Source organism: Hyla sarda, chromosome 1, assembly GCF_029499605.1.
Source record: "Hyla sarda isolate aHylSar1 chromosome 1, aHylSar1.hap1, whole genome shotgun sequence".
Classification (NCBI taxonomy): Eukaryota; Metazoa; Chordata; class Amphibia; order Anura; family Hylidae; genus Hyla; species Hyla sarda.
In genome coordinates this window covers 145,041,553-145,062,862 of record NC_079189.1, presented here as the reverse complement: position 1 = coordinate 145,062,862, position 21,310 = coordinate 145,041,553, and the positions used below count along the sequence as shown (strand labels likewise).

The 21,310-nt window shown below is 42.5% G+C and overlaps 1 protein-coding gene across 2 annotated transcripts in view; it reads right to left on the bottom strand.

The window, feature by feature from the left end:
- Positions 1-21,310, bottom strand: part of LRBA (LPS responsive beige-like anchor protein) — a 713,883-nt gene that overhangs the window by 406,942 nt on the left and 285,631 nt on the right. For both annotated transcript variants that reach the window (XM_056562819.1, XM_056562820.1), the window contains exon 34: positions 15,238-15,302. In XM_056562819.1, the coding sequence (XP_056418794.1) occupies positions 15,238-15,302 (65 nt within the window). The remainder of the gene's footprint in view (positions 1-15,237; positions 15,303-21,310) is intronic.

Genomic DNA, 21,310 nt, shown 5'->3' with positions numbered 1-21,310 from the left:
TCCATGGATCCGGTCCACCACAAATCGAAACAGACAGGCAAGATTGTAGCCCCTTACAGCATCAATTTATGTAATGCACTACAGGGCCGCTTACCGACCATACAAATTTAGTAAAGACAGAGTTCAAACTGCGGACATCAGTATGCTTCAATAAGTGAGGCAAAGTTTGCAAGGGGTAGAGGAGACTGGAGAAACTAACCATTTTTATCAGGTGACACCTGCCCATAAAGGTGAGAGGGAGACTCCCCCCCCCCCCCCACTTCAGTAATTCTGCTTTAATCTTTGCAAACAGCAGAGGAAAGTTTAAAGTATACATTTTGGGGTTTTGCCTACTTTAATACCCAAGTACGTGAGAGATGAGGAGGCCAGTCGAATACCCAACCCAGACAGCCAACGCGGTGGTGAAGACCCTAGGGGAAGTAATTCTGATTTAGAAACATTAATTTTGTAGCCTGAATATCTCCCAAAATGGTCCAAATTATCCAAGATAGTCAGTAAGGAGGAGCCTGGTTGATCTAGAAAAAGTAGATCGGCAAACATGGTAAGTTTCCCCTCTTGGCCCCCCACCTTAATTCCCGAATAAATATTAGAGGTCAGTAGAGACCTGGCTAAGGGTTCAATAGCTAGATTAAAGAGTAGGGGCGAAAGAGGGCAACCTTGTCTGGTTCCCTTATACAGGGGGAAAGGGGTAGATCGGATACCTGGTGTATAAACCCTTGCCATTGGTGTTGCATAAATACCTGTCAGATATGTACAGAAGGGACCATGGAGACCCATTTTATCTAACACCAATCCAAGCCAATCCCAATCCCTTATTGGAAAAGATCAATCTCAAACTGGGATCATTTAAGGCGTTCCTTCCTAACAAGCCATAACTCAAAGTGGAACCTAGCTGCCTTCCAGTTATCGTTGTGTGCATCAGTGAGGGAGCTGAGAAAAAGGGCATACGCATCACTCAAGCGGACACTACCAGATTAAATTGAGTTAGGGAAGTGCGTTTAAAAGCTGTCACATAAGCCATCAACCTGCCTTGAAGAACCACTTTTCCCGTCTCCCAATATAATTGCGCATTCTAAAGTAAAGTCCAGCCACCAGGCTCATAGCTGTTCTACAAAAGTCTCATCTTTAGCAAACAATGAAGAAGATCAGTCCCCTTGGGATAGGAGGGATGGAAGGTCAGTGTTAGTGGGGTGTGGTCTGAAAGTGCCAGTTCCCCGTTTCAAATTACGTAAAAACAGCCTTCTTGTGTGTGGGGAGTGAAGGCCTTTAACGTTCCACTTAATAATCGTGGCCATGGCACACTCACAAAACAAAGTATAATAAACACCACCCAAAACAGAGGGAAAAAATGCAAACATATTAGGACAAATTAGAAGTAAGCAACAAGAAAAACAATAATCCCAGGAGACCCAAAAAAAATAATGGCAGTGTCCACTTTGGGTAGGGGACTTTTTTTGGGGGCAAGATAGGGTGAGGGAAAGAGAAAGAGAAAATAAAAATAAAGAAAATAAGGATGGTGGCCACCCCCACCTCCCCGGCCGTGCCCACAGGTGTTAAGCCCCCGCTCTCGACCCAAGGGAGCCATCAATAAACATCCGCAAGTGGAGAATAAATTAAAGAAAAAATAACAGTACAGTACAATTAGATCTGAGAGGAGCATCCTTATGCAGGAACAACATGGAAGGGGATCAGGATCCGGATATATATCTCGGAGTAGGACAGGAGGGTCCTCAATCAGAAGAAGAGTTGCGGCTATCACCATAGTCACGGCCAGGAGATCAAAGATGCTTGCGATGGTCTCGCAGAGCAGGAGATAAGGTAGCATCTCTGTTAGTGGATCTGGAACCACGATCTTCCCTCGGAGAGAGAGACCTGCAGCCCGAGCGTCGAGAGGAACATTGTGAAGAAGCAACCAATATGTGGTCCAGAGATGAGGCTACCGCTTCGGGGGTCTTGTAGATGGAGATAGTACCATCCGGATGCAATACCAGTAGAACTGCTGGATACTGCAGCTGGAAACGGTAAATGGCTTAATACAGTTTAGTGTAAATGGAACTGAAGCCTCTCCTGCATGTTGCTACTTCCACGGAGTAGTCCTCAAAGAGCAATAAACGCATGATATGAATTACAGCTGTCTGTAGGATTGCAGAACCTCCACCTTATTAAAATTCAAGAAACGGAGGATAACTTGGCAAGGGCGGTTTGATCAGCAACAGCCCCCTTGAGAAAGGTTACGAAACGGCGTTGGGGACAGAGGAGCAGCACACAAATGGGTAAGACACTGGTACTTTAAATCCCATATTCAGACATTGTTTACATTATCATGTACATTATGACTAGGACTTATGTCCAGTCAGGCACTTTCCTATTATAGAATACTACACACCTTCATGTGAGGTAGCAGTCTGCACTTTATGTTGAGGAGGCGTAGGTAAGGTATTCTATATGTATAGGAGAGACATGATAGATAGTCATTACTGAGATTGGTAGTGCTTCCAAATATCTGTGGTGTGTTGTGCTCCCTGTATGGTTGCTCGGCCTAAGCTCTGAGGTCCTCCATCTTTGTATCCAGTTGGTTCACATTTTATCATGATTATAATAAAAGTTACATTTTATTTAAGTGGCATTGTGTAAACTCTTTTTTTCTTTTGTTGTTATATTGTTACAGTTAATGCAGAGTATGAGATGGGAATCAGATTGGAGCTTATGCTCAATTGATGTAGTGAGTTTGTATACTCGTATTCCGCATCAAGCGGGCATAAATGCAATTAAAGAAGTCTTATTGAAATCCGATAAGTCAGGAGAGTTCATCAATTTAGTTGAAGAAGCCCTTCAATTCTTTTTGTCTAACAGCAGATTTAAGTTTGCAGATCAGTAGTACAGGCAGGACACCGGGACCCCGATGGGTACCCCGGTGTCCTGCACGTACGCTAACCTGTTTTTGGCCTGTCTGGAGATCCGAATAGTATATTCATCAAAAAATCCATATATCGCATGTATAAAATTATACATGCGATACGTCGATGACGTCCTCCTAGCGTAGTCGGGAACTGAGGCCCAGTTTTACGAATTCGTAAATTATCTTAACACTAGCAATTCAGTTAATATGTCCTTCACTGCACAATATGGAGGTACCTCGTTAGAATTTCTAGACCTCAAGCTAACTGTAACAACAGAAGGGATAACAAGTGAGGGTTATAGGAAGCCCATTTCAAGGAATACCCTTCTTCACTATAATAGCTCACACCCAGAGTCAGTGAAGAAGGCTATTCCTTACGGGCAATTTGTGCGGCTACAAAGAAATAATGAATCAGACGTAAAGTACCACAGTCAGGCCGACGATCTGGAAAGTCGATTAAAAGAAAGAGCATATTCGAGAAAAATAATGAAAGGACGACAAAAAAGAGCAGATAAATTTTTTGTTTTTTAGTAGACTTTCCCTTTCTAATTTAACAGAGTAGCCACAGACAAATGTTTTTCATTTACTTTCCAGAATTCACCTATCAATCATATTGTAGAACAAGCAGTCAGACGGAATTGGTACCTGATAGAGGGTGATCCAGATCTGAAAGAAGTAGCAAATAGAAGACCACTAATATCTTACAGAAAGAACAAATCCTTAGGGAACATTTTGCAACATAGTAGATTAACAGCTGACAAAAAAGAAACAACGTGGCTGGATCAGATAGCACCCAAAGGGAACTATGCATGTGGAACATGCAGTTTCTGTAAATACAATGCAGAGTTGAAAACCATGCGTTTAGGTGATATCACACATACAGTAACAGATCTAATAACCTGCTGAACTAAGTTTGTGGTATATGTAATGTTCTGTCTTTGTGGATTCCACTACATTGGGAAAACCATACGCCAGCTCTGTGCTAGAATACGGGAGCATATGTACTCACTACACACACTAAAACGAGCACCTAGGCTAATATCCCATGTAGTGGAAGCCCATGGAGGAAAACCTGAAGTATTGAGATTTTCAGGAGTGGAGAGGGTTAAACCCAGACCAGGCATTAGCCTAGATCGCCTGCTTTTACAACGCGAGACAGACTGGATTATACGCACATCAGCAACAGGTCCTTTAGGAATGAACGATAAAGTTGATTATGCACCATGTTTTTAATTATGCACTCTTTCCCTTTACCTTATCCCGAATTTTGTAAATGCTGCATTCTTAGATGTAGGAAGACGATAGGCGTTACAATGCTTGAAACAAGCTAACGCCTTGAATCCCTACATCAAGACAGATGGGCGGGTCCAAGGAATTGGATGAGGACACCCACCTGTATAAGAAGCAGCATAGATTCCGAAGTGTCCAGGCCAGAGGAAACTTGCATAGCGAGTTAAACAGCATCTGTTGCCAGACTGTGAATACCACCCACCGCGATCCCTCTCTTCCCCCCCCAGCACTATGTTTTTAATGTGAGTATAATAAAGAAGTTACTTTGAGAAAGAAGCCTGGTGAGTCTGCCGACTTATTCCTCTATCTTCTCTGAACGAACTGTGTTATCTGTACTATAGTCAGAGCACCACCATAACTTCGAAGAAATTTCCCAGCAGTCCCAATAACCATAATCCAAGGGTGTACAGTAGCAGTGCCAAACACATCTCTCTTCTTAGAATTTATTAAAAGAAAGTTTTAACTGAATATGCATTACATATGACTGTTTTAAATTTTTTATGGAGGAGAATGAAAAAATATTCTGCTATTGTTTTTTATTTCTTTTTATTAAATTCATTGCATGGTAAAAATGGCACGTTATCTTTGCTCTACAGATCAGTATGATTATGGTGATAACCGATTTCTTATAGTTTTATGTTTTTCTTCCTTTGCACATCAAAATCACTTAAAAAAATTAATAAATAACACACTTTTTGTGTGTTGGCATATTCTAACAGCCATAACTTGTTTGTTTGTTTAGCTAGTCAACTTGTGTGAGGGATTATTTCTGGGACAACCTGTAGTTTTTATTGTTTCTATTATGACTTTTTGTTCTGCTTTTATAAATTTGGGGGGGGTGCAGCCTTAGCCAGTCATAGCTCAACTCACACTGAACTGCTCTGGGCTGTGTGCTGCAGAGTGAGCTTGGAGTTCTACTGTATGGCTTCAGATGATGTCACGCCTGCTGGGGAACACCCCTTCCCAGTCTGTGAATATGAAGGTAGAAAACCAAAAAAAATAAAAAAAATAAAGGCAGGGGGTGGTTTATCATGATGGGGGCAGTGAAATGGGAGGAGTATAACATTTAACAAGATCATGATAGGTACTCTAAGAATTAAACCTAAGACTAATGTCTTAATAGCCCATATGGGCTGGGCCCTTCGGACACCAAGAGTGTCCTTTTGTCAACCACCAGGCTGCAATATTTTGCCATATATTTCAGGAGCATAAGTCTTTTGTGCTTTCCTATACAATTTGGAACTTTGAGAAAAATGTGCAATATATACAGCACAGTATACCTTTACCTTATAATATACTTTTTTATTATGATAGTAACGTATAGGTGACACACGTTACAGGCATCTCTCAGAGGTACAAAATCAGAATTATTTTGAGTGTACAGGGCGGGCCATTTATATGGATACACCTTAATAAAATGGGAATGGTTGGTCATATTAACTTCCTGTTTGTGGCACATTAGTATACGTGAGGGGGGAAACTTTTCAAGATGAGTGGTGACCATGGCAGCAATTTTGAAGTTGGCCATTTTGAATCCGACTTTTGTTTTTTCAATAGGAAGAGGGTCGGGTCATGTAACATCAAACCTATTGGGAATTTTACAAGAAAAACAATTATGTGCTTGGTTTTAACGTAACTTTATTCTTTCATGAGTTATTTACAAGTTTCTGACCACTTATAAAATGTGTTCAATGTGCTGCCCATCGTGTTGGATTGTCAATGCAACCCTCTTCTCCCACTCTTCACACACTGATAGCAACACCGCAGGAGAAATGCTAGCACATGCTTCCAGTATCCGTTGTTTCAGGTGCTGCACATCTCGTATCTCGTCAGCATTGACAATTGTCTTCAGATGACCCCAAAGATAAAAGTCTAAGGAGGTCAGATCGGGAGACCTTGGGGGCCATTCAACTGGCCCACGACGACCAATCCACTTTCCAGGAAACTGTTCAACTAGGAATGCTTGGACCTGACACCCATAATGTGGTGTAGGGATCGACAGATTATCGGTTTGGCCGATATTATCGGCCGATATTCCTGATTTTGGACGTTATCGGCAATTACCTTGCCGATAATCCGATAACGCCCAACCCCCCACCACTGCACTGTGCCACACCCCCCACCGCACCGCCCCGGCCAGAGACCGCCTCCGCCCCATTGCCTCCCCCCCATTGCCTGTGTTACGCTGTGCGCTGCGCAGCGCAATGACGAGTGACGTCCTCAACGTGACGTCACCATCAGTGCGCACAGTGAAAGCTCAGGAGGACGCAGCAGGAGCCAGAAGAAGCGTGGACCCCGGGCCCCGGGAACAGGTTATTATAAAACCGGGGATGGGGGAGGCAATGGGGCAACGGCGGACTCTGGCCAGGCGGTCTGCTGCACATCTCGTATCTCGTCAGCATAGACAATTGTCTTCAGATGACCCCAAAGATAAAAGTCTAAGGAGGTCAGATCGGGAGACCTTGGGGGCCATTCAACTGGCCCACGACGACCAATCCACTTTCCAGGAAACTGTTCAACTAGGAATGCTTGGACCTGACACCCATAATGTGGTGTAGGGATCGACAGATTATCGGTTTGGCCGATATTATCGGCCGATATTCCCGATTTTGGACGTTATCGGTATCGGCAATTACCTTGCCGATAATCCGATAACGCCCAACCCCCCACCACTGCACTGTGCCACATCCCCCACCGCACCGCCCCGGCCAGAGACCGCCTCCCCCCCATTGCCTGTGTTACGCTGTGCGCTGCGCAGCGCAATGACGAGTGACGTCCTCAACGTGACGTCACCATCAGTGCGCACAGTGAAAGCTCAGGAGGACGCAGCAGGAGCCAGAAGAAGCGTGGACCCCGGGCCCCGGGAACAGGTAATTATAAAACCGGGGATGGGGAGGCAATGGGGCAGCGGCGGTCTCTGGCCAGGGTGGTGCGGCGCGTCGCGGTGCGTGGGGGTGCGGTGATAGGACTCAGGACAGGCAGGAGGAGAGTAGCGGGCAGCGGCGGTCTCAGGCACCGCAAAAGCCGCTGCTGTTCATCGATTTAAAGTGCGCACTTTAAATCAATGATCTGCAGCGGTGTTGCCGGGGGGGATAAATAGCCATTCATTTATACCGGAATATCGGTATAAATTATCGGCCCAAACCTCCACAGAGTATCGCCCCTAAAAACAACAATATCGGTCGATCCCTAATGTGGTGGTGCACCATCTTGCTGGAAAAACTCAGGGAACGTGCCTGCTTCGGTGCATAAAGAGGGAAACACATCATCATGTAGCAATTTCACATATCCAGTGCCTTAAGGTTTCCATTGATGAAGAATGGCCCCACTATCTTTTTACCCCATATACAACAGCATACCATCAATTTTTGTGTTCCAACAGTCTTGGAGGGATCTATCCAATGTGGGTTAGTGTCAGACCAATAGTTTGTTAACTTCTTCATTCACATAAAAGTTTGCCACATAACTGAACAAAATCTTCTGCGTAAACCGAGGGTCCTGTTCCAATTTTTGTTTTGCCCATTCTGCAGCACCTGAAACTAAGAATACTGTAAGCCTGTGCTAGCATTTCTCCTGTGGGGTTGCTATCAATGTGTGAAGAGTGGGAGAAGAGGGTTGCATTGACAATCCAACACAATGGCAGCACATTGAACACATTTTATAAGTGGTCAGAAACTTGTAAATAACTAATGAAAGAATAATGTTACATTATAACCAAGCACATCATTGTTTTTCTTGTGAAATTCCCAATAAGTTTGTTGTGTCACAAGACCCTCTTCCTATTGAAAAAACAAAAGTTGGATTCAAAATGGCCACCATGGTCACCACCCATCTTGAAAAGTTCCCCCCCCCCCCTTACATATACTAATGTGCCACAAACAGGAAGTTAATATCACCAACCATTCCCATTTTATTAAGGTGTATCCATATAAATGGCCCACCCTGTATATATCAAACAGATACCCTAAATACAAGGTGATTAGATAAAAGGTGCTATACGGCACCTAACAACTTATCCCATATTCATGGCATGCACTCCAAGCACTGTCTATAGGAGCTCCGGGGATATCAAAGGGATTTACACCCAGTCAGCTGCTCCATACAGCGGGGACAGCTAGGGCTCAATTCTAGAGATCGCGGTGGATTTCCTGCGGTCCTATCTCCGGTGATCAGTTACTTTTCACCTATCCTGTTGATGGGGTATAAGTTGTTAAGTGCTGGATAACCCCATTAATGTTCAGGAATTTGGTAATATGCTATACTTTTTAGTAATGCTATACTATTTTGCTCCAGTTCTTCTTTATACAGATGGACTATGTTGTTATCTATAGCAAACATTAATCAGTGACTAAATCTGAAGTACTCCATACAAAAATAAGGTCAGAGGAGGCAACCCCTGCATAATAAGAAACAACAACAGCACAGGCCAAGGCACTGTAATTCAACACTCTTGTTACTGTTCTGTGACCTCTGGGATCAAGGCTCCTAGAACATGTCTCTAACCAGGCTTCAGGAACCAGTAGGAAAGCAAAAATTACAATTGGTTTTACAAGGCAAGAGGTTAAGCTCTATAAGAAGGGAGTAAATTAATGGTTGCATGAGTTACCTTCATAATCTTCAAGACATACTGATGTAATATTCTAGAGCACTAACTTGCTATTGCACTTCTACAAACTTTTAACCATATAAGTACTACTATATGACCATACAAGCTGGGAAGACAGGCATCAATCAATATGCAAATTGTTGCATTTTGTATAATTAATCATCACATTGGCAGGTTTCGTCTGTTAAATATTGACAAGTTAACTGGGTATATATTTGCTCCACTTTCCACATTCAATCTTTAGTTCTGATCAATAAAAGGGATGTGCAGCAAATGTTTGGGGAATAAAGCAACAATGGCAAATACATGTAATGTTACAAAGTACCTGAGACAGGGCTCTACTACACAGAGCAATTATCAGCTGAAGAAGACCAATTATGCCCTGTTTAATAGTGCCAGTGATCAGCTGATGAACAAGCAAATGTTAGTTCATTGGCAGATGGCTTCATTTTGCCCTGCTAAATAAATCATCTTTCTTCAGCTGCACACCTCCTAGTGTAGAAAGGGAAATTCGGAGAATGAACAATGGCAGCAAAGGGATGCACAAATGATCCTTAAATAGTTTGTGCAGTCCTCCTAGCAAAGTAGTCTAGCCTTGTAATAGGCTTAAAAAAAATAAACACCAATAGCACAGGTCTGCTGTCTAATAAGGCTTTGTAGTGTGTTTTGGTCATCTAATAAGGCCCTTTGAGCAATGAACCTGGGCATTAAAGGGTACCTTTCATCAAAAAAATTTGAATGGGCACTGTCAGATACAAAACTTTTGATATGTTGTAAAGCATGCAAAACCAATAGGTTTTGCAATTGCTTTCATTAGAAAATTTTCAGTATTTCATACTGAAAAAGCCAGTCAAACAACTGCCCCCCTGCCTGCTTAGACACATACTAGTCCTGCAGTGTCCATGCATCATCACCTATGTCATGGACACACTTCCTTGATTGACAGCTGTGAGCTGGGAGTAGTAGTATTACCTACAAAGTGTGAAAAAATAGAGAAAAAAAAGTGAAACACACTTTATTAAAAATAGTAAAGAAATTGAGGCTCAGGGTCTAGAATAAATGGTAAATACATTTATTTATATTTCTATATGAATTTACACAATGTTAACATTTAATATGTGTACCGTGACTCACAGGGCCCTTGTGGGTCAGTGGAAACACAAATAGATAGAGGCAATATTCAATCAAAAATGGCAAAAATACATTAAAAATAAAACAATCTAAAATATGACAATACTTAAAATAGAATTAATAAAATTAATATTAGGCCACACGTCTGTGGTTATCCAGTTTGTAAAAGATGTGAATATCACACGTTTAAAAAAATAATCCCAATAAATATAGCAACATATTCCAAGCTGCTGAGGAAAAGTCCTATGGAGGACTTGAAACGCGTCCAGCTTTAAAGGGGTAGTCCAGTGTTGAAAAACGTATCCCCTATCCTAAGGATAGGGGATAAGTTTGAGATTGCAGGGGGTCCGACCGATGGGGCCCCCTGCGATCTCTCTGTACGGGGGCCAGGCTCTCCGGCCAGATAGCGGGTGTCGACCCCCGCACGAAGTGGCGGCTGAAACGCCCCCTCAATACATCGCTATGGCAGAGCCGGAGATTGCCGAAGGCAGCACTCCGGCTCTGCCATAGAGTTGTATTGAGGGGGCGTGTCGGCCGCCGCTTCGTGCGGGGGTCAACACGCCCCCTTCGCGCGGGCTGAAGGGGCCCCGTACAGGAGATCGCGGGGGGCCCCAGCGGTTGGACCCCCCGCGATCTGCAACTTATCCCCTATTCTTAGGATAGGGGATAAGTTGTTCACCACTTGTTCACTACTGGTCTTCTCCTTTAATCTGTTATTGCCACTTTATCCAGCCATATCCAGCATTCAACCATCTGTTCCCATTACGGCATCCTTCAGACACAGATAAATTCTGTACACATTGCCATTTTTGATTGAATATTGCCTCTGTTTGTTTCCACTGACCCACAAGGGCCCTGTGAGTCACGGTACACATATAAAATTTTAACATTGTGTAAATTCATATATAAATATAAATAAATGTATTTACCATTTATTCTAGACCCTGAGCCACAATTTCTTTACTATTTATTTGCCATTTTCGACACCGTGGGTACAGGTGCCATTTGAGTTGCTCGGGTCGCAGGTCACTAGTCTGATAAGAGCCTCTCCCAAAATTTTCTCTGTGACACTTAATTAAAAGTTAATAAAAATTTCATTATAAAAAATATAAAAAAAATTTCCATCACTAATGCGTCTTTTTTTTGGTGCCCAACAAACTTTGGGTACCAAAAAAAAAACCAAAAACCCAAAAGGGCCAAAAATGCAATTTCCACACAAATGAAAGAACGCCAGAAAAAACACCAGGAAAAATGCCAGACGCAGGAAATTCCACTGGCGTTTTTTCAGGCTTTTTTTTTGCATTTTTTTCAAACCAAAAAACACAGGACAAAATACCAAGTAGAAACTTAGCCTTAGGTGTTTTACAGGAATAGCAGCAAAGTGAAGGAGAAAATTCTGAATCTTAATTTTTTACACTCGCATTTTCTTGTAGACCCAGTTTTGGATTTTTACAAGGTAAAAGGAGAGAAACTACCCCAAAATTTGTAACCCAATTTCTCTTGAGTAAGGAAACATCTCATTTGTGTATGTCAAGCGCTCTGTGGGTCTCAGAAGGGAAGGTGCGACAATGGGATTTTGGAGAGTGAGTTTTTCTGAAATGGTTTTTTGGGGGCATGTCACATTTAGGAAGCCCCTATGGTGCCAGAACAGCAAAAAAATTTATAAATAAAAAAAAAATACTATTTTGTAAACTACACCCCTCAAGCAATGTAACAAGGGGTCCAGTCAGCCTTAACACCCCACAGGTGTTTGATGACTTTTCGTTAAAGTCGGATGTGTAAATGAAAAAAAAAAAATTCCCACTAAAATGCTGGTTTTCCCCAAAATTTTACATTTTTACAAGGACCATATTAGGCTCAAGAGATATCAGAGTGGGGATAATGGAGTTAATGGATGATTCGATTTCTGTCCAAAACTGCTTAATGGCAGGACAAGTTCATCAAGTATGTGTAAGGCTTCCTACTTGTGTCCCACAACGCCAGCATGAACTAGTAGGAGACAAACCATGGGCGTGTAGGAGTCCTATACCATCTAAGGCGAATGCATCTAGAGTAACCCTGAGAGTGTGTAAGAATATAAGCAGTATCGGAGTTAGAGAGTTTGATTCCCAGTTCCTTTTCCCATGAGACTATGTAGCCCGGATGGGAATAGTGTACTGTCTCGGGCCACAGTGTCGGGAGAAAGACCAGGGTGGGAAAGGTTGGGGTGGGAAATTTAGTCCCCTGAAGTGGAGGAGAGGGGGGGGGGGGGAGACCACAATGTAATGTGGGCAGAGCTATTGTAAAGTGTAAGTTCCTAAAATCAGGGGACAAAATAAACTGTGACCTAAGGGGACCAAACTCTAAAGTGTCCGTCTATTTTCTTGTTAGAATCAGCTAGCAGCTCTTCCATTTTGTGAAGATGAGCCACTTCCCAAAGCCAGGAGGAAAGGGTAGGATGAGCAGTCGATTTCCATAGTCTGGGAATGACTGATCTAGCAGCCAGGAAGAGGAAGCGAAGAAGGATTCCAGTCCAGTGGGGTGTAGGTGAAGGGAGGATGGATAGTAGTAGGGGTTTCGGTTCCAGAGGGATATGTATATTCATCAGTCGGTATATCACGTCTAGGACTTGAGACCAGAAAGATGTAAGAGTCGGACAGGTCAACCAAATGTGTTGGATAGATCAACTCTGAGCTCCACAACGCCAGCACACGTCCGGCAGAGAGGGATAAAAATCGGGACAGCAGTGCAGGGACCCTGTACCACCTTGTCAACAATTTGTAATTTGTTTCTTGAGCTTTACACGAAATTGATGATTTGTGACAGGACCCTCTCCCAACTTTGGCGAAAAGGTAATGGGGCTGTCGTAAAGGAGTCTAAAAGTAAACCATAAAGGGAACTAACCGGACAAGGTGCTGCAGTGGTAGAGGTACACATGGATTCAAAGCGCGTCAAAGAACTATGTAATCTCAGGGCGGTCTTAGAGGTATGGTAGAAATGGCGCAATTGTGCATATTGTATAGTATGTGACAAGGAGTGAGTCCTGTCAGGGAAGATATCATTAAGTGGTTTGATGTCTGTTGGAGTGAGAAGAGTATGGAAAGTTAGTCCCTGTGTTCTAAGGGTACCCAGGAAGGAGGTCGAGGACAGGGCCGGTGGGAATGACATGTTACCGAAGACTGGTGTCAGTGGACCATCAGGTTCCACAACTGGGGAATGTTTTAGATAGGTAAATCGAGAATTTGCAATGGACGCCATTACTGGAGGTAGAGATTCTCAGACATGTTTTGAGAGAGCCGATGAAGGCAGCCAGAGGAGGGAGCGCAGATCAATCGAGGATCACGAGTTCTCTAGTTGTACCCACTGTTTGGATTCCCGTTTGTGGAAACTATCAAGTACTCTAGTTAATATGGTAGCCAGATAGTAAGATAGGCAGTCCGGGAGGGTAAATCCACCTTCTGTCTTGCGTCTAATCAGAACATGTCGGGCTACACGGGGGTGGCTGTTCGCCCAAACAAATTTTGTGAGGAGCGCAGAGACCTCCTGGAAGAAGCTGCGTGGTAAGTGTACAGGAATACAGGAGAATAGATACAGTAACCGGGGAAGAGCGTTCATTTTGATAACGTTGATTCTCCCTATCCAGGAGAAGTCCCTGCGCTCCCAACGCGTCAGGTCCGATTTTAATGCTAACAGTATTGGGGGGAAGTTTACATGGTATGTGTCTCGGGGATTCGAAGGGATTTGCACACCCAGGTATTTTAGAGATTTGGGCCGCCAGGCGAACGGGAAGGAGGAGGATATCGCACGACTCCCAACATAATCCTTTTCATAAAGCTTTCTCTTTTGTTTATTTTCCTCCCCAACAAGGATTAGGAATGCAAAAGCAGGCAATGCCAGGTACTCCGCTAGTTATTGATATAAAAAGGGGCTCTTCCCTTTTAAGAATAAGTTCTTACTAAAGCTGCCTTTATAATAATCTGATTAGTATGTTCCACAACTGGGACACAGAGCAATCAGCTATAATTTGTGGGGGAATCAAGCAGTACCTTTTCAATTTCCTGGTAGCTCCCCCACAGGGTAACATACAAATGACACAGTTCCAACTGAAACCCATGGACTGGTCACCAGAGACTTTGAGCAGAATTAATTAATGAATGAATGGTTAATGAATAATGGTGTAAAGTGGGTGTCCCATTTACTAAATTAGAATCTGCTAATAAGGTATATAATCATGTTTTTCATAAGCAGACACTGCCTTAAATTAGTTTTTAGTTCTTATTTTCTACATTTACTACTTTGATTGCAAATGAACACTGTAATATTTGTTAAACGGGTACACAAATACTAACTTTTAAGATCCACACTATGGAAGACTTCACCTTTGTGGTGTTGCACTGACTACACATGATACAGTTTCAGATTAAAAATAACTGTGCACCATATGACCCTGTTTAATCCTTGAATATCCTTGCAGCTCTGTCATTAAATATAATAATGTTTGTACCAGCTACAAGAAATGAAACCTTTCCCTTGAACTGCAACACCAATTACAAACAGTAACTTGAGTTACGCAAAATCACACACATTTTACAAGTGCAGTCAGGAGATCTGTAGTGCTCAGAATGTATCCCCTATCCAAAGGATAGGAATAAGTTATAGATCTCGGGGGGTCCAGGCACTGGGGCCCCCCGTGATCTTCTGTACGGGGTTGTGACAATGTACAGGAAAGGGGTCCACCTGTCCGAGCATGATGCAGCAGCCGGCACGCCTCCTCCATGAATCTCATAGAGATACATGGAGGTGGCGTGCCTTCCACGGCTTTCTGCTGGGGAAGACACTGTCCTTCTGGTAGACTGTACAGGAGATCGAGGGGGGCCCCAGCGCTCAGACCCCCCGCAATCTATAACTTATCCCTTCGGATAGGGGATACGTTATAAGCACTACATATCTCCTTTAACATTATATGATTTGCAGGCTTGTTGCTTCATACAGTTGCTTAGAATAAAGGACCACTGGCATCTCGCAAGTAGAACTAATATGTAACTGGGAGGGTTAAACACTGTATAAGTAGAAGTGTACTTTCTTGCACAGTTATAAGGTGTGCTGATTTAACCGGTCTTGGTTTAGTAAAAGTGTTTGGCTGGTTCTGTTGTGCTTAATACAGTACCTCTCCTTGCTTTAACCACACAAAATTCTATTCACTGACATCATAATTATGTTTTGTTTTAAGAGTTTTTATACAGTCATGATGCTTGAAAATCTAGACAATTTAAAATAAAGACAGTGACCAAGTGACTCCAGGAAATGTCTATACACTGGAAAATTATCTTACCTTCCTTCATTCACCAACTCAATGAAAGCAAGTCCAGCATTCTTCTGAATAGAATTCTGCCATTCCTGTAAAAGAAAAGGAAAAGACACGTTAAAAAAAAAAAAAAAAAAAAAAAAAAAATTGAACAAAAATACCTATATTAAGCTAACACTGCTTTCTAAGGTTGCAGTCACATCACATTTGCACTCTACAGCATGCAGATCCGGTGGTAAAACTGCCTTCTGCCGTATCCGAGCTGGACTCTTGCCATATCACATGCATTTCAAAGATCTGACCAGAGTCATTTTCAGACTGTATCTGGTTTATAGCTGGAACTGAAATCAGTGGTTTGCTGTGCTTTCTTAGGCTGGGTCCACACTACGTTTTGTCCCATACGGGAGCGCATACGGCAGGGGGGAGCTAAAAGCTCGCGCTCCCGTATGTTACCGTATGCGCTCCAGTATGTCATTCATTTCAATGAGCCGACCGGAGTGAAACGTTCGGTCCGGTCGGCTCATTTTTGCACCATATGCGCTTTTACAACCGGACCTAAAACCGTGGTTGACCACAGTTTTAGGTCCGGTTGTAAAAGCGCATACGGCGCAAAAATGAGCCGACCGGACCGAACGTTTCACTCCGGTCGGCTCATTGAAATGAATGACATACGGGAGCGCATACGGTAACATACGGGAGCGCGAGCTTTTAGCTCCCCCCTGCCGTATGCGCTCCCGTATGGGACAAAACGTAGTGGTCCAGGCCAAAAACAGGATACAGTTGGAAAATTACCTGACTAAAGTAACAAGTTGACTCAGATTGGCTCACTGAAAAGAAATGGGTTTGAATGCACAGATATGTGAATGCACACTACAGAATTTCCATTGCATTCTGCTTGGCATTTTGTCGAAAGAAAGTCTTTGGAATGAATTTCAGCGCTGGAAAGCTCCACCATTATAATTTAGTAGTGTGCACTGTGCAGTGAAAGCCCAATGACTGCTGCACTGGAATTTCCAAGCTAAAATTACCTGCTCAGAAATTCCGTAGAGAAAGATATCTTCCAGTAAATAGTTTAATATAAGTATTAGTAAATTTTTAAGCAAGAAAAATAAAAAAATTGACACAAAGTAAAATGAATACAATTATCAAAATTATGTAAAGAATAAAAATGAGAATCAATATGCATAAAAATTTTTTAAGGCTTAATTTTATTTTCTTCCATGTTTCATTTGCCCATTTATTTCCCTATGTTTCTTACTTTAAATGTTCCTACATGAAGTTAAATAACCTAGATCTCCATGGGGGAGATTTATCAAATCTGTCCAAAGGAAAAGTTGCCCAGTTGCCCATAGCAACCAATCAGATCGCTTCTTTCATTTTTCACAAGCCTTGTTAAAAATGAAAGACGCAATCTGATTGGTTGCTATGGGCAACAGGGCAACTTTTCCTCTGGACAGGTTTTCATAAATCTCCCCCCATGTTCTCTATTCACAAAGGGGGAGATTTATCAAAACCAGTCCAGAGGAAATGTTGCCCAGTTGCCCATAGCAACCAATCTGCTCGCTTCTTTCATTTTTAACAAGGCCTCTGCAAAATGAAAGAAGCAATCTGATTGGTTGCCATGGGCAACTGGGCAACATTTCCTTTGCACAGGTTTTGATAAATCTCCCCCAATGTGTTTAAAATTTTTAACATCTCCAAAATAAAATAGTATACTTATATACACAACAATGCTAGATCGTATACCTTTATTTATTTTTCTTACTTACTAGAGGACATATTTCTTTCCAACACTACTTTCTGTTCAACTAAAAATTAAGCGAGAGCAAATGGCCACATTCTGCACTTCTTATGTTCCAAGTTATAGTACATGATTCACAGTATGTGAAAAAGTGGACACCTGAATTAAAGAGTACTTGTCATGATCGTGATCTTTTTTTTTTAATCCTCCCAGTTCACTCCCAAATCATAATAAACAAGCCATTGCCTTTATTATTATTATTTTTTTAAGTTTTCTACCTTGATATTGTCCTTTATATTATGTTCTGTCTCACACACTTGGAAAGAGCATTCCCTGGCAGGTGTCACATCATCCAAAGCCCCACAGGGTAGAACTTCCACCCTCTTTCTGCTTTGTTGCTGTGAACATAAAGCCTAGAGCAGATCAGTGTGTGATGAGCTGTGATTGGCTGAGACTGCACCCCACCCCCCCAGCTCTGAACTCTAAACTTTATAGTATACTCAGATCTGCCCAACAGCTTTAAAAAGGAGTATAAATACCCAGCACAATGTTTAGCACTATGCACTGAAGGCATCATTACTTTACAGCAGTCTTTCCCAACCAGGGTGCTTCCAACTGTTGCAAAACTACAACTCCCAGCATGCCTAGCCAGCCTTTGGCTGTTCAGGCAAGCTGGGAGTTGTAGGTTTGCAACAGCTGAAGGCACCCTGGTTGGGTTACTTTGCTTTACAGTCTTGCTCAGCTCAAAAGTGAAAGCTGAAATATTCAGCAAACTTTTATTAGAAAATGTATTTAAATAGGCTAATCAATAATATACTAAATTTCGTTAATGGTGGCAGGTACCATCCAATACTTTTAGAAATTGATGTTAAAATGAAGAGAATTTGAAGATTACAAACAATATGGTTATACACCCTGTTGCTAAAATGTCTCCCTCAAAACAGAAAAAGCATAGAACTTCTCCTGCTGTTCTGACTAATTTTCTAATATATATATAATATATATATATATATATATATACACACAACAATGCTTCATTAAAAAAAAAAACACACCCACCTTTTATGCCCATGAATATAAAAAAAAAAAAAAGTGTCACGTATATATGGTCTTCAAGTAACTTTCATATTGCTCTATGGTTACGAAATTATAATACACTTTTGGTTTAAGGGGTTGTGCCATCTGACAGTGGTACCCCTTAGCCACAGTGTATGGTGTTTGGCTATTTAGTGCAGCTGTTTTTCTCCATTTACAGCCTGTATGGGCTGTACTCCAAGGACTCTCTTCCCTGTTAAAGATCAGAAAGCCTATCTCACAGACTTTTTTTTTCCTATGGGTATTAGATAAATGGTAAGAAATCTTTAATGAAGATCACTTCATTCTGCAATTAGCAAACAAAGAAAAAAATGTATGCAAAAAAGAAAAAAATATATTAAAATAAATTTGGACAACAGAACAAGAAAAATGGGGACAAGATGCACAAATTAAAATTGTATACACAAAACATAACGGAAAACTTATTTCATGATTTTCATATTTCATCAGGCAAAAATTACCTTCTGGAAAAACCACATATGAACGTAATATACAAAGCGTGTAATAGCCTTGGTTATTCATGTCCCAGAGGCACAGGGCAGAAACACTATAAAAGCCTTGGTCATACCATTAATGCAACCATGTAACTGTAAAGCACATTTCAACACTTAAGAAAGGAAGGACTGCAGATCAGATTCAGCTATGTCAATATTCTACATTGTGCCTAATTGACAAACATTTCCTGCAGTATCTTATCCTGGGATTCCACTTTAACCTACAGAAACACTTAAGAGATAATTTGGTAACACAAACAGCACAGCGGATGTACATCACGGCACATTCACGTATGTATAACAAGTACAAATGCTCTCTCTAAATAGTAAATGGCTATCTTGTTATTGCACCAGCATATCCTACAAAATATTGTGTGGCATTTAGGCAGGTTTGAGGGCAATGAAAGGGTGTTTTTCCCAGTCCTTTCTCGTAGGTGAGCTAGCAGAGATGCTCATCAGGTGCCTAATTAATGAGACCAGCAGAATGGTTGGATGTGTAGATATAACTAAAGGAAACAATAGTGTGTGATCTCCCCAGAAGACAGCAAGGTGGCTTTGGGGGGGGGGGGGGGGGGGGGGAAGACAGGGGTGCCTGTGAGGAGCACACATCCAGGGCTGTGAGTGAGACCCACAACAGTGAAGTGGACAAGACAAGGAGTCCTAGTACGCACCGCAAGAGGCTGCAAACACTGTGTGTGTGTGTGTGTGTGTGAACAGTGAGTAAAAGGTTGCAAGAAACATATGTTTTAATTGGCAGGGAAAAGCCCTCCAGTTGATTGTCAGGGCATGCTGGGTTGTTTAGTTAGTGACTGGACGGTCTAGGATTTTGTTTGTTCCTGTGTTTTGCTTTTTTATTTATCCTGAAACCTGTCTAATAAAGCTGATGAGGAGCCAGACTTGCATAAAGAACTGTTTGCCTGCTGAATGAAGTAGAAATGTGTCCTGTGGCAGTCAAGGATGATCCCAGAGCTATCCCCAGGGTTAAATCCTTACAATTGGTGGAGGATGCGGGCAGCACATTGCTAAGAGCAACCAACGGTCGAGTTGCAGTGAAGTAGTTGCCAGGAGCAACCAACCGTATATGTTGCAAGTGGGACAAGCCCAGCTGTGGAGTACAAGAGCAGGACTGAGCTTGTGGTGAAAGCGTTGCGCTAGGGGCAACTGATCGCATTAAGCGAGTGAGCGTTCTCTCAGGTGAGACAGGTGGACAAGCCACCAGTGCAGCGCAATAACAGTAAGACAAGTGGGATTATTTGTTTTGCAAAGATGGGTCGCTAGGAGCAACAGATGTGGACAGCAACCGGTTGTTGCCAAGATGGATGCTATGGTGAGCACCTTGATGAAATTGGCTGCAGCTCAGCAAGAGGACTTCTTCGCACCTGATTATCCTCTGTTCAGGAGGCCAGAAATTATGTATGGGAGGACCCGTGAGTTACTGGTGGGTGGAATCCCACTATTCGTGGATTTGGACTGTCACCAGGCTGTATCCAGAGTCATGCCGGACATAAAACCTTTTGTGAAGATTCGACCATAACCTGGTAAGACTGTTCTAATTGACTTTGAAACATGTTATGGGACAGTAAGCCATAAGCTGGAGGTGTGTGCAGAGCTTAATGTGGAGTTTATACTAGGCAGAGACTTCCCATATTTTTGGCAGTTGTGGAATGGGGAGAGTGTACCTGAGAAATCGCACTCAAAAGATTCCTGAGGTAATGGTGGGTGGTGTGTCACTACTTGACTGTATGAACTCTGTCCAAGGTGACTCCAACCAATGTCTAGTTTGTGAAATCATGTGAGGGTGGGGAACCCCTCTTGAAGACTGATGAGACTATTCACACTCTGCAGGTGGGACTAAAAAAATAAATGTTCAATGCAGGGCTGGGAGAAAATTGTACAAAAGGCACTTTGCATGAGTTAGGTTGAAAAGAAAACATGTGTGAGCTGGTAGGTGATAAAAAGATGATTGCTTTGCTAGAGCCTAGGGGTATAACAGGTCTGGTGAAGCCGGACCCTGTCATAGAGTCTATACAGGCAGATATTTGGGGCTATAGAACTGTTAATGTCTGTTTTTCTACTTCCTATGGTACCATGAGTCACAAGGTGGCAATAGAGCCCTCCTTGGAGTATGATGTAGTACTGGGGACAGGTTTTACATTTTTTCAGCAGTTATGGGAAGACTGTTAGGTGGCTAGAGAAGGTACACCTGATAGGCTCACAACACTTGAATTGCACCACACACACACACTAGTTGAGAGTTACTCAGCAGAAGCTGAGGATAGGGAGTGTCAGCAGTCACTAGATATATGTAATATAGGGGTCTGCCAGACTGCTAGGGGAGCTGAAGAAAAGACCGTGAGTCAAGTTCAAGAGGAACCAGAGACTCAAGTGACAAGTGTGGCTCTGACAAACAGAAACTTCAGTAAAACCAGAAACGGATCAGGTACAGGAACATGGGTTCGATCAGTCAGCTGAAAATGAGCCCAAGGTGGGGCTAGCGTTGTACTTTCACCTGGAAGAAGTGACAGACAGAGAAAGAGGAAGCTATGCTGAACATTGTGAATAAAGATGAGCCCAAAGGGGGGTTGAAATTGCAAGGTCATCAAGAAGAGGTGACCGGAAAGGAAGCTACAGAGAGATGTTTGTGGATAATGCAGTACTGAAGAGAGTACATGTGGAGCTGGGTGCTGTGCTTACTGTCACAGACAGAGTCCTGAGTGAAGGAGATGTGACGTCTGGACCAGAGATGGATTGTGACCAGGAAGGTCGAACC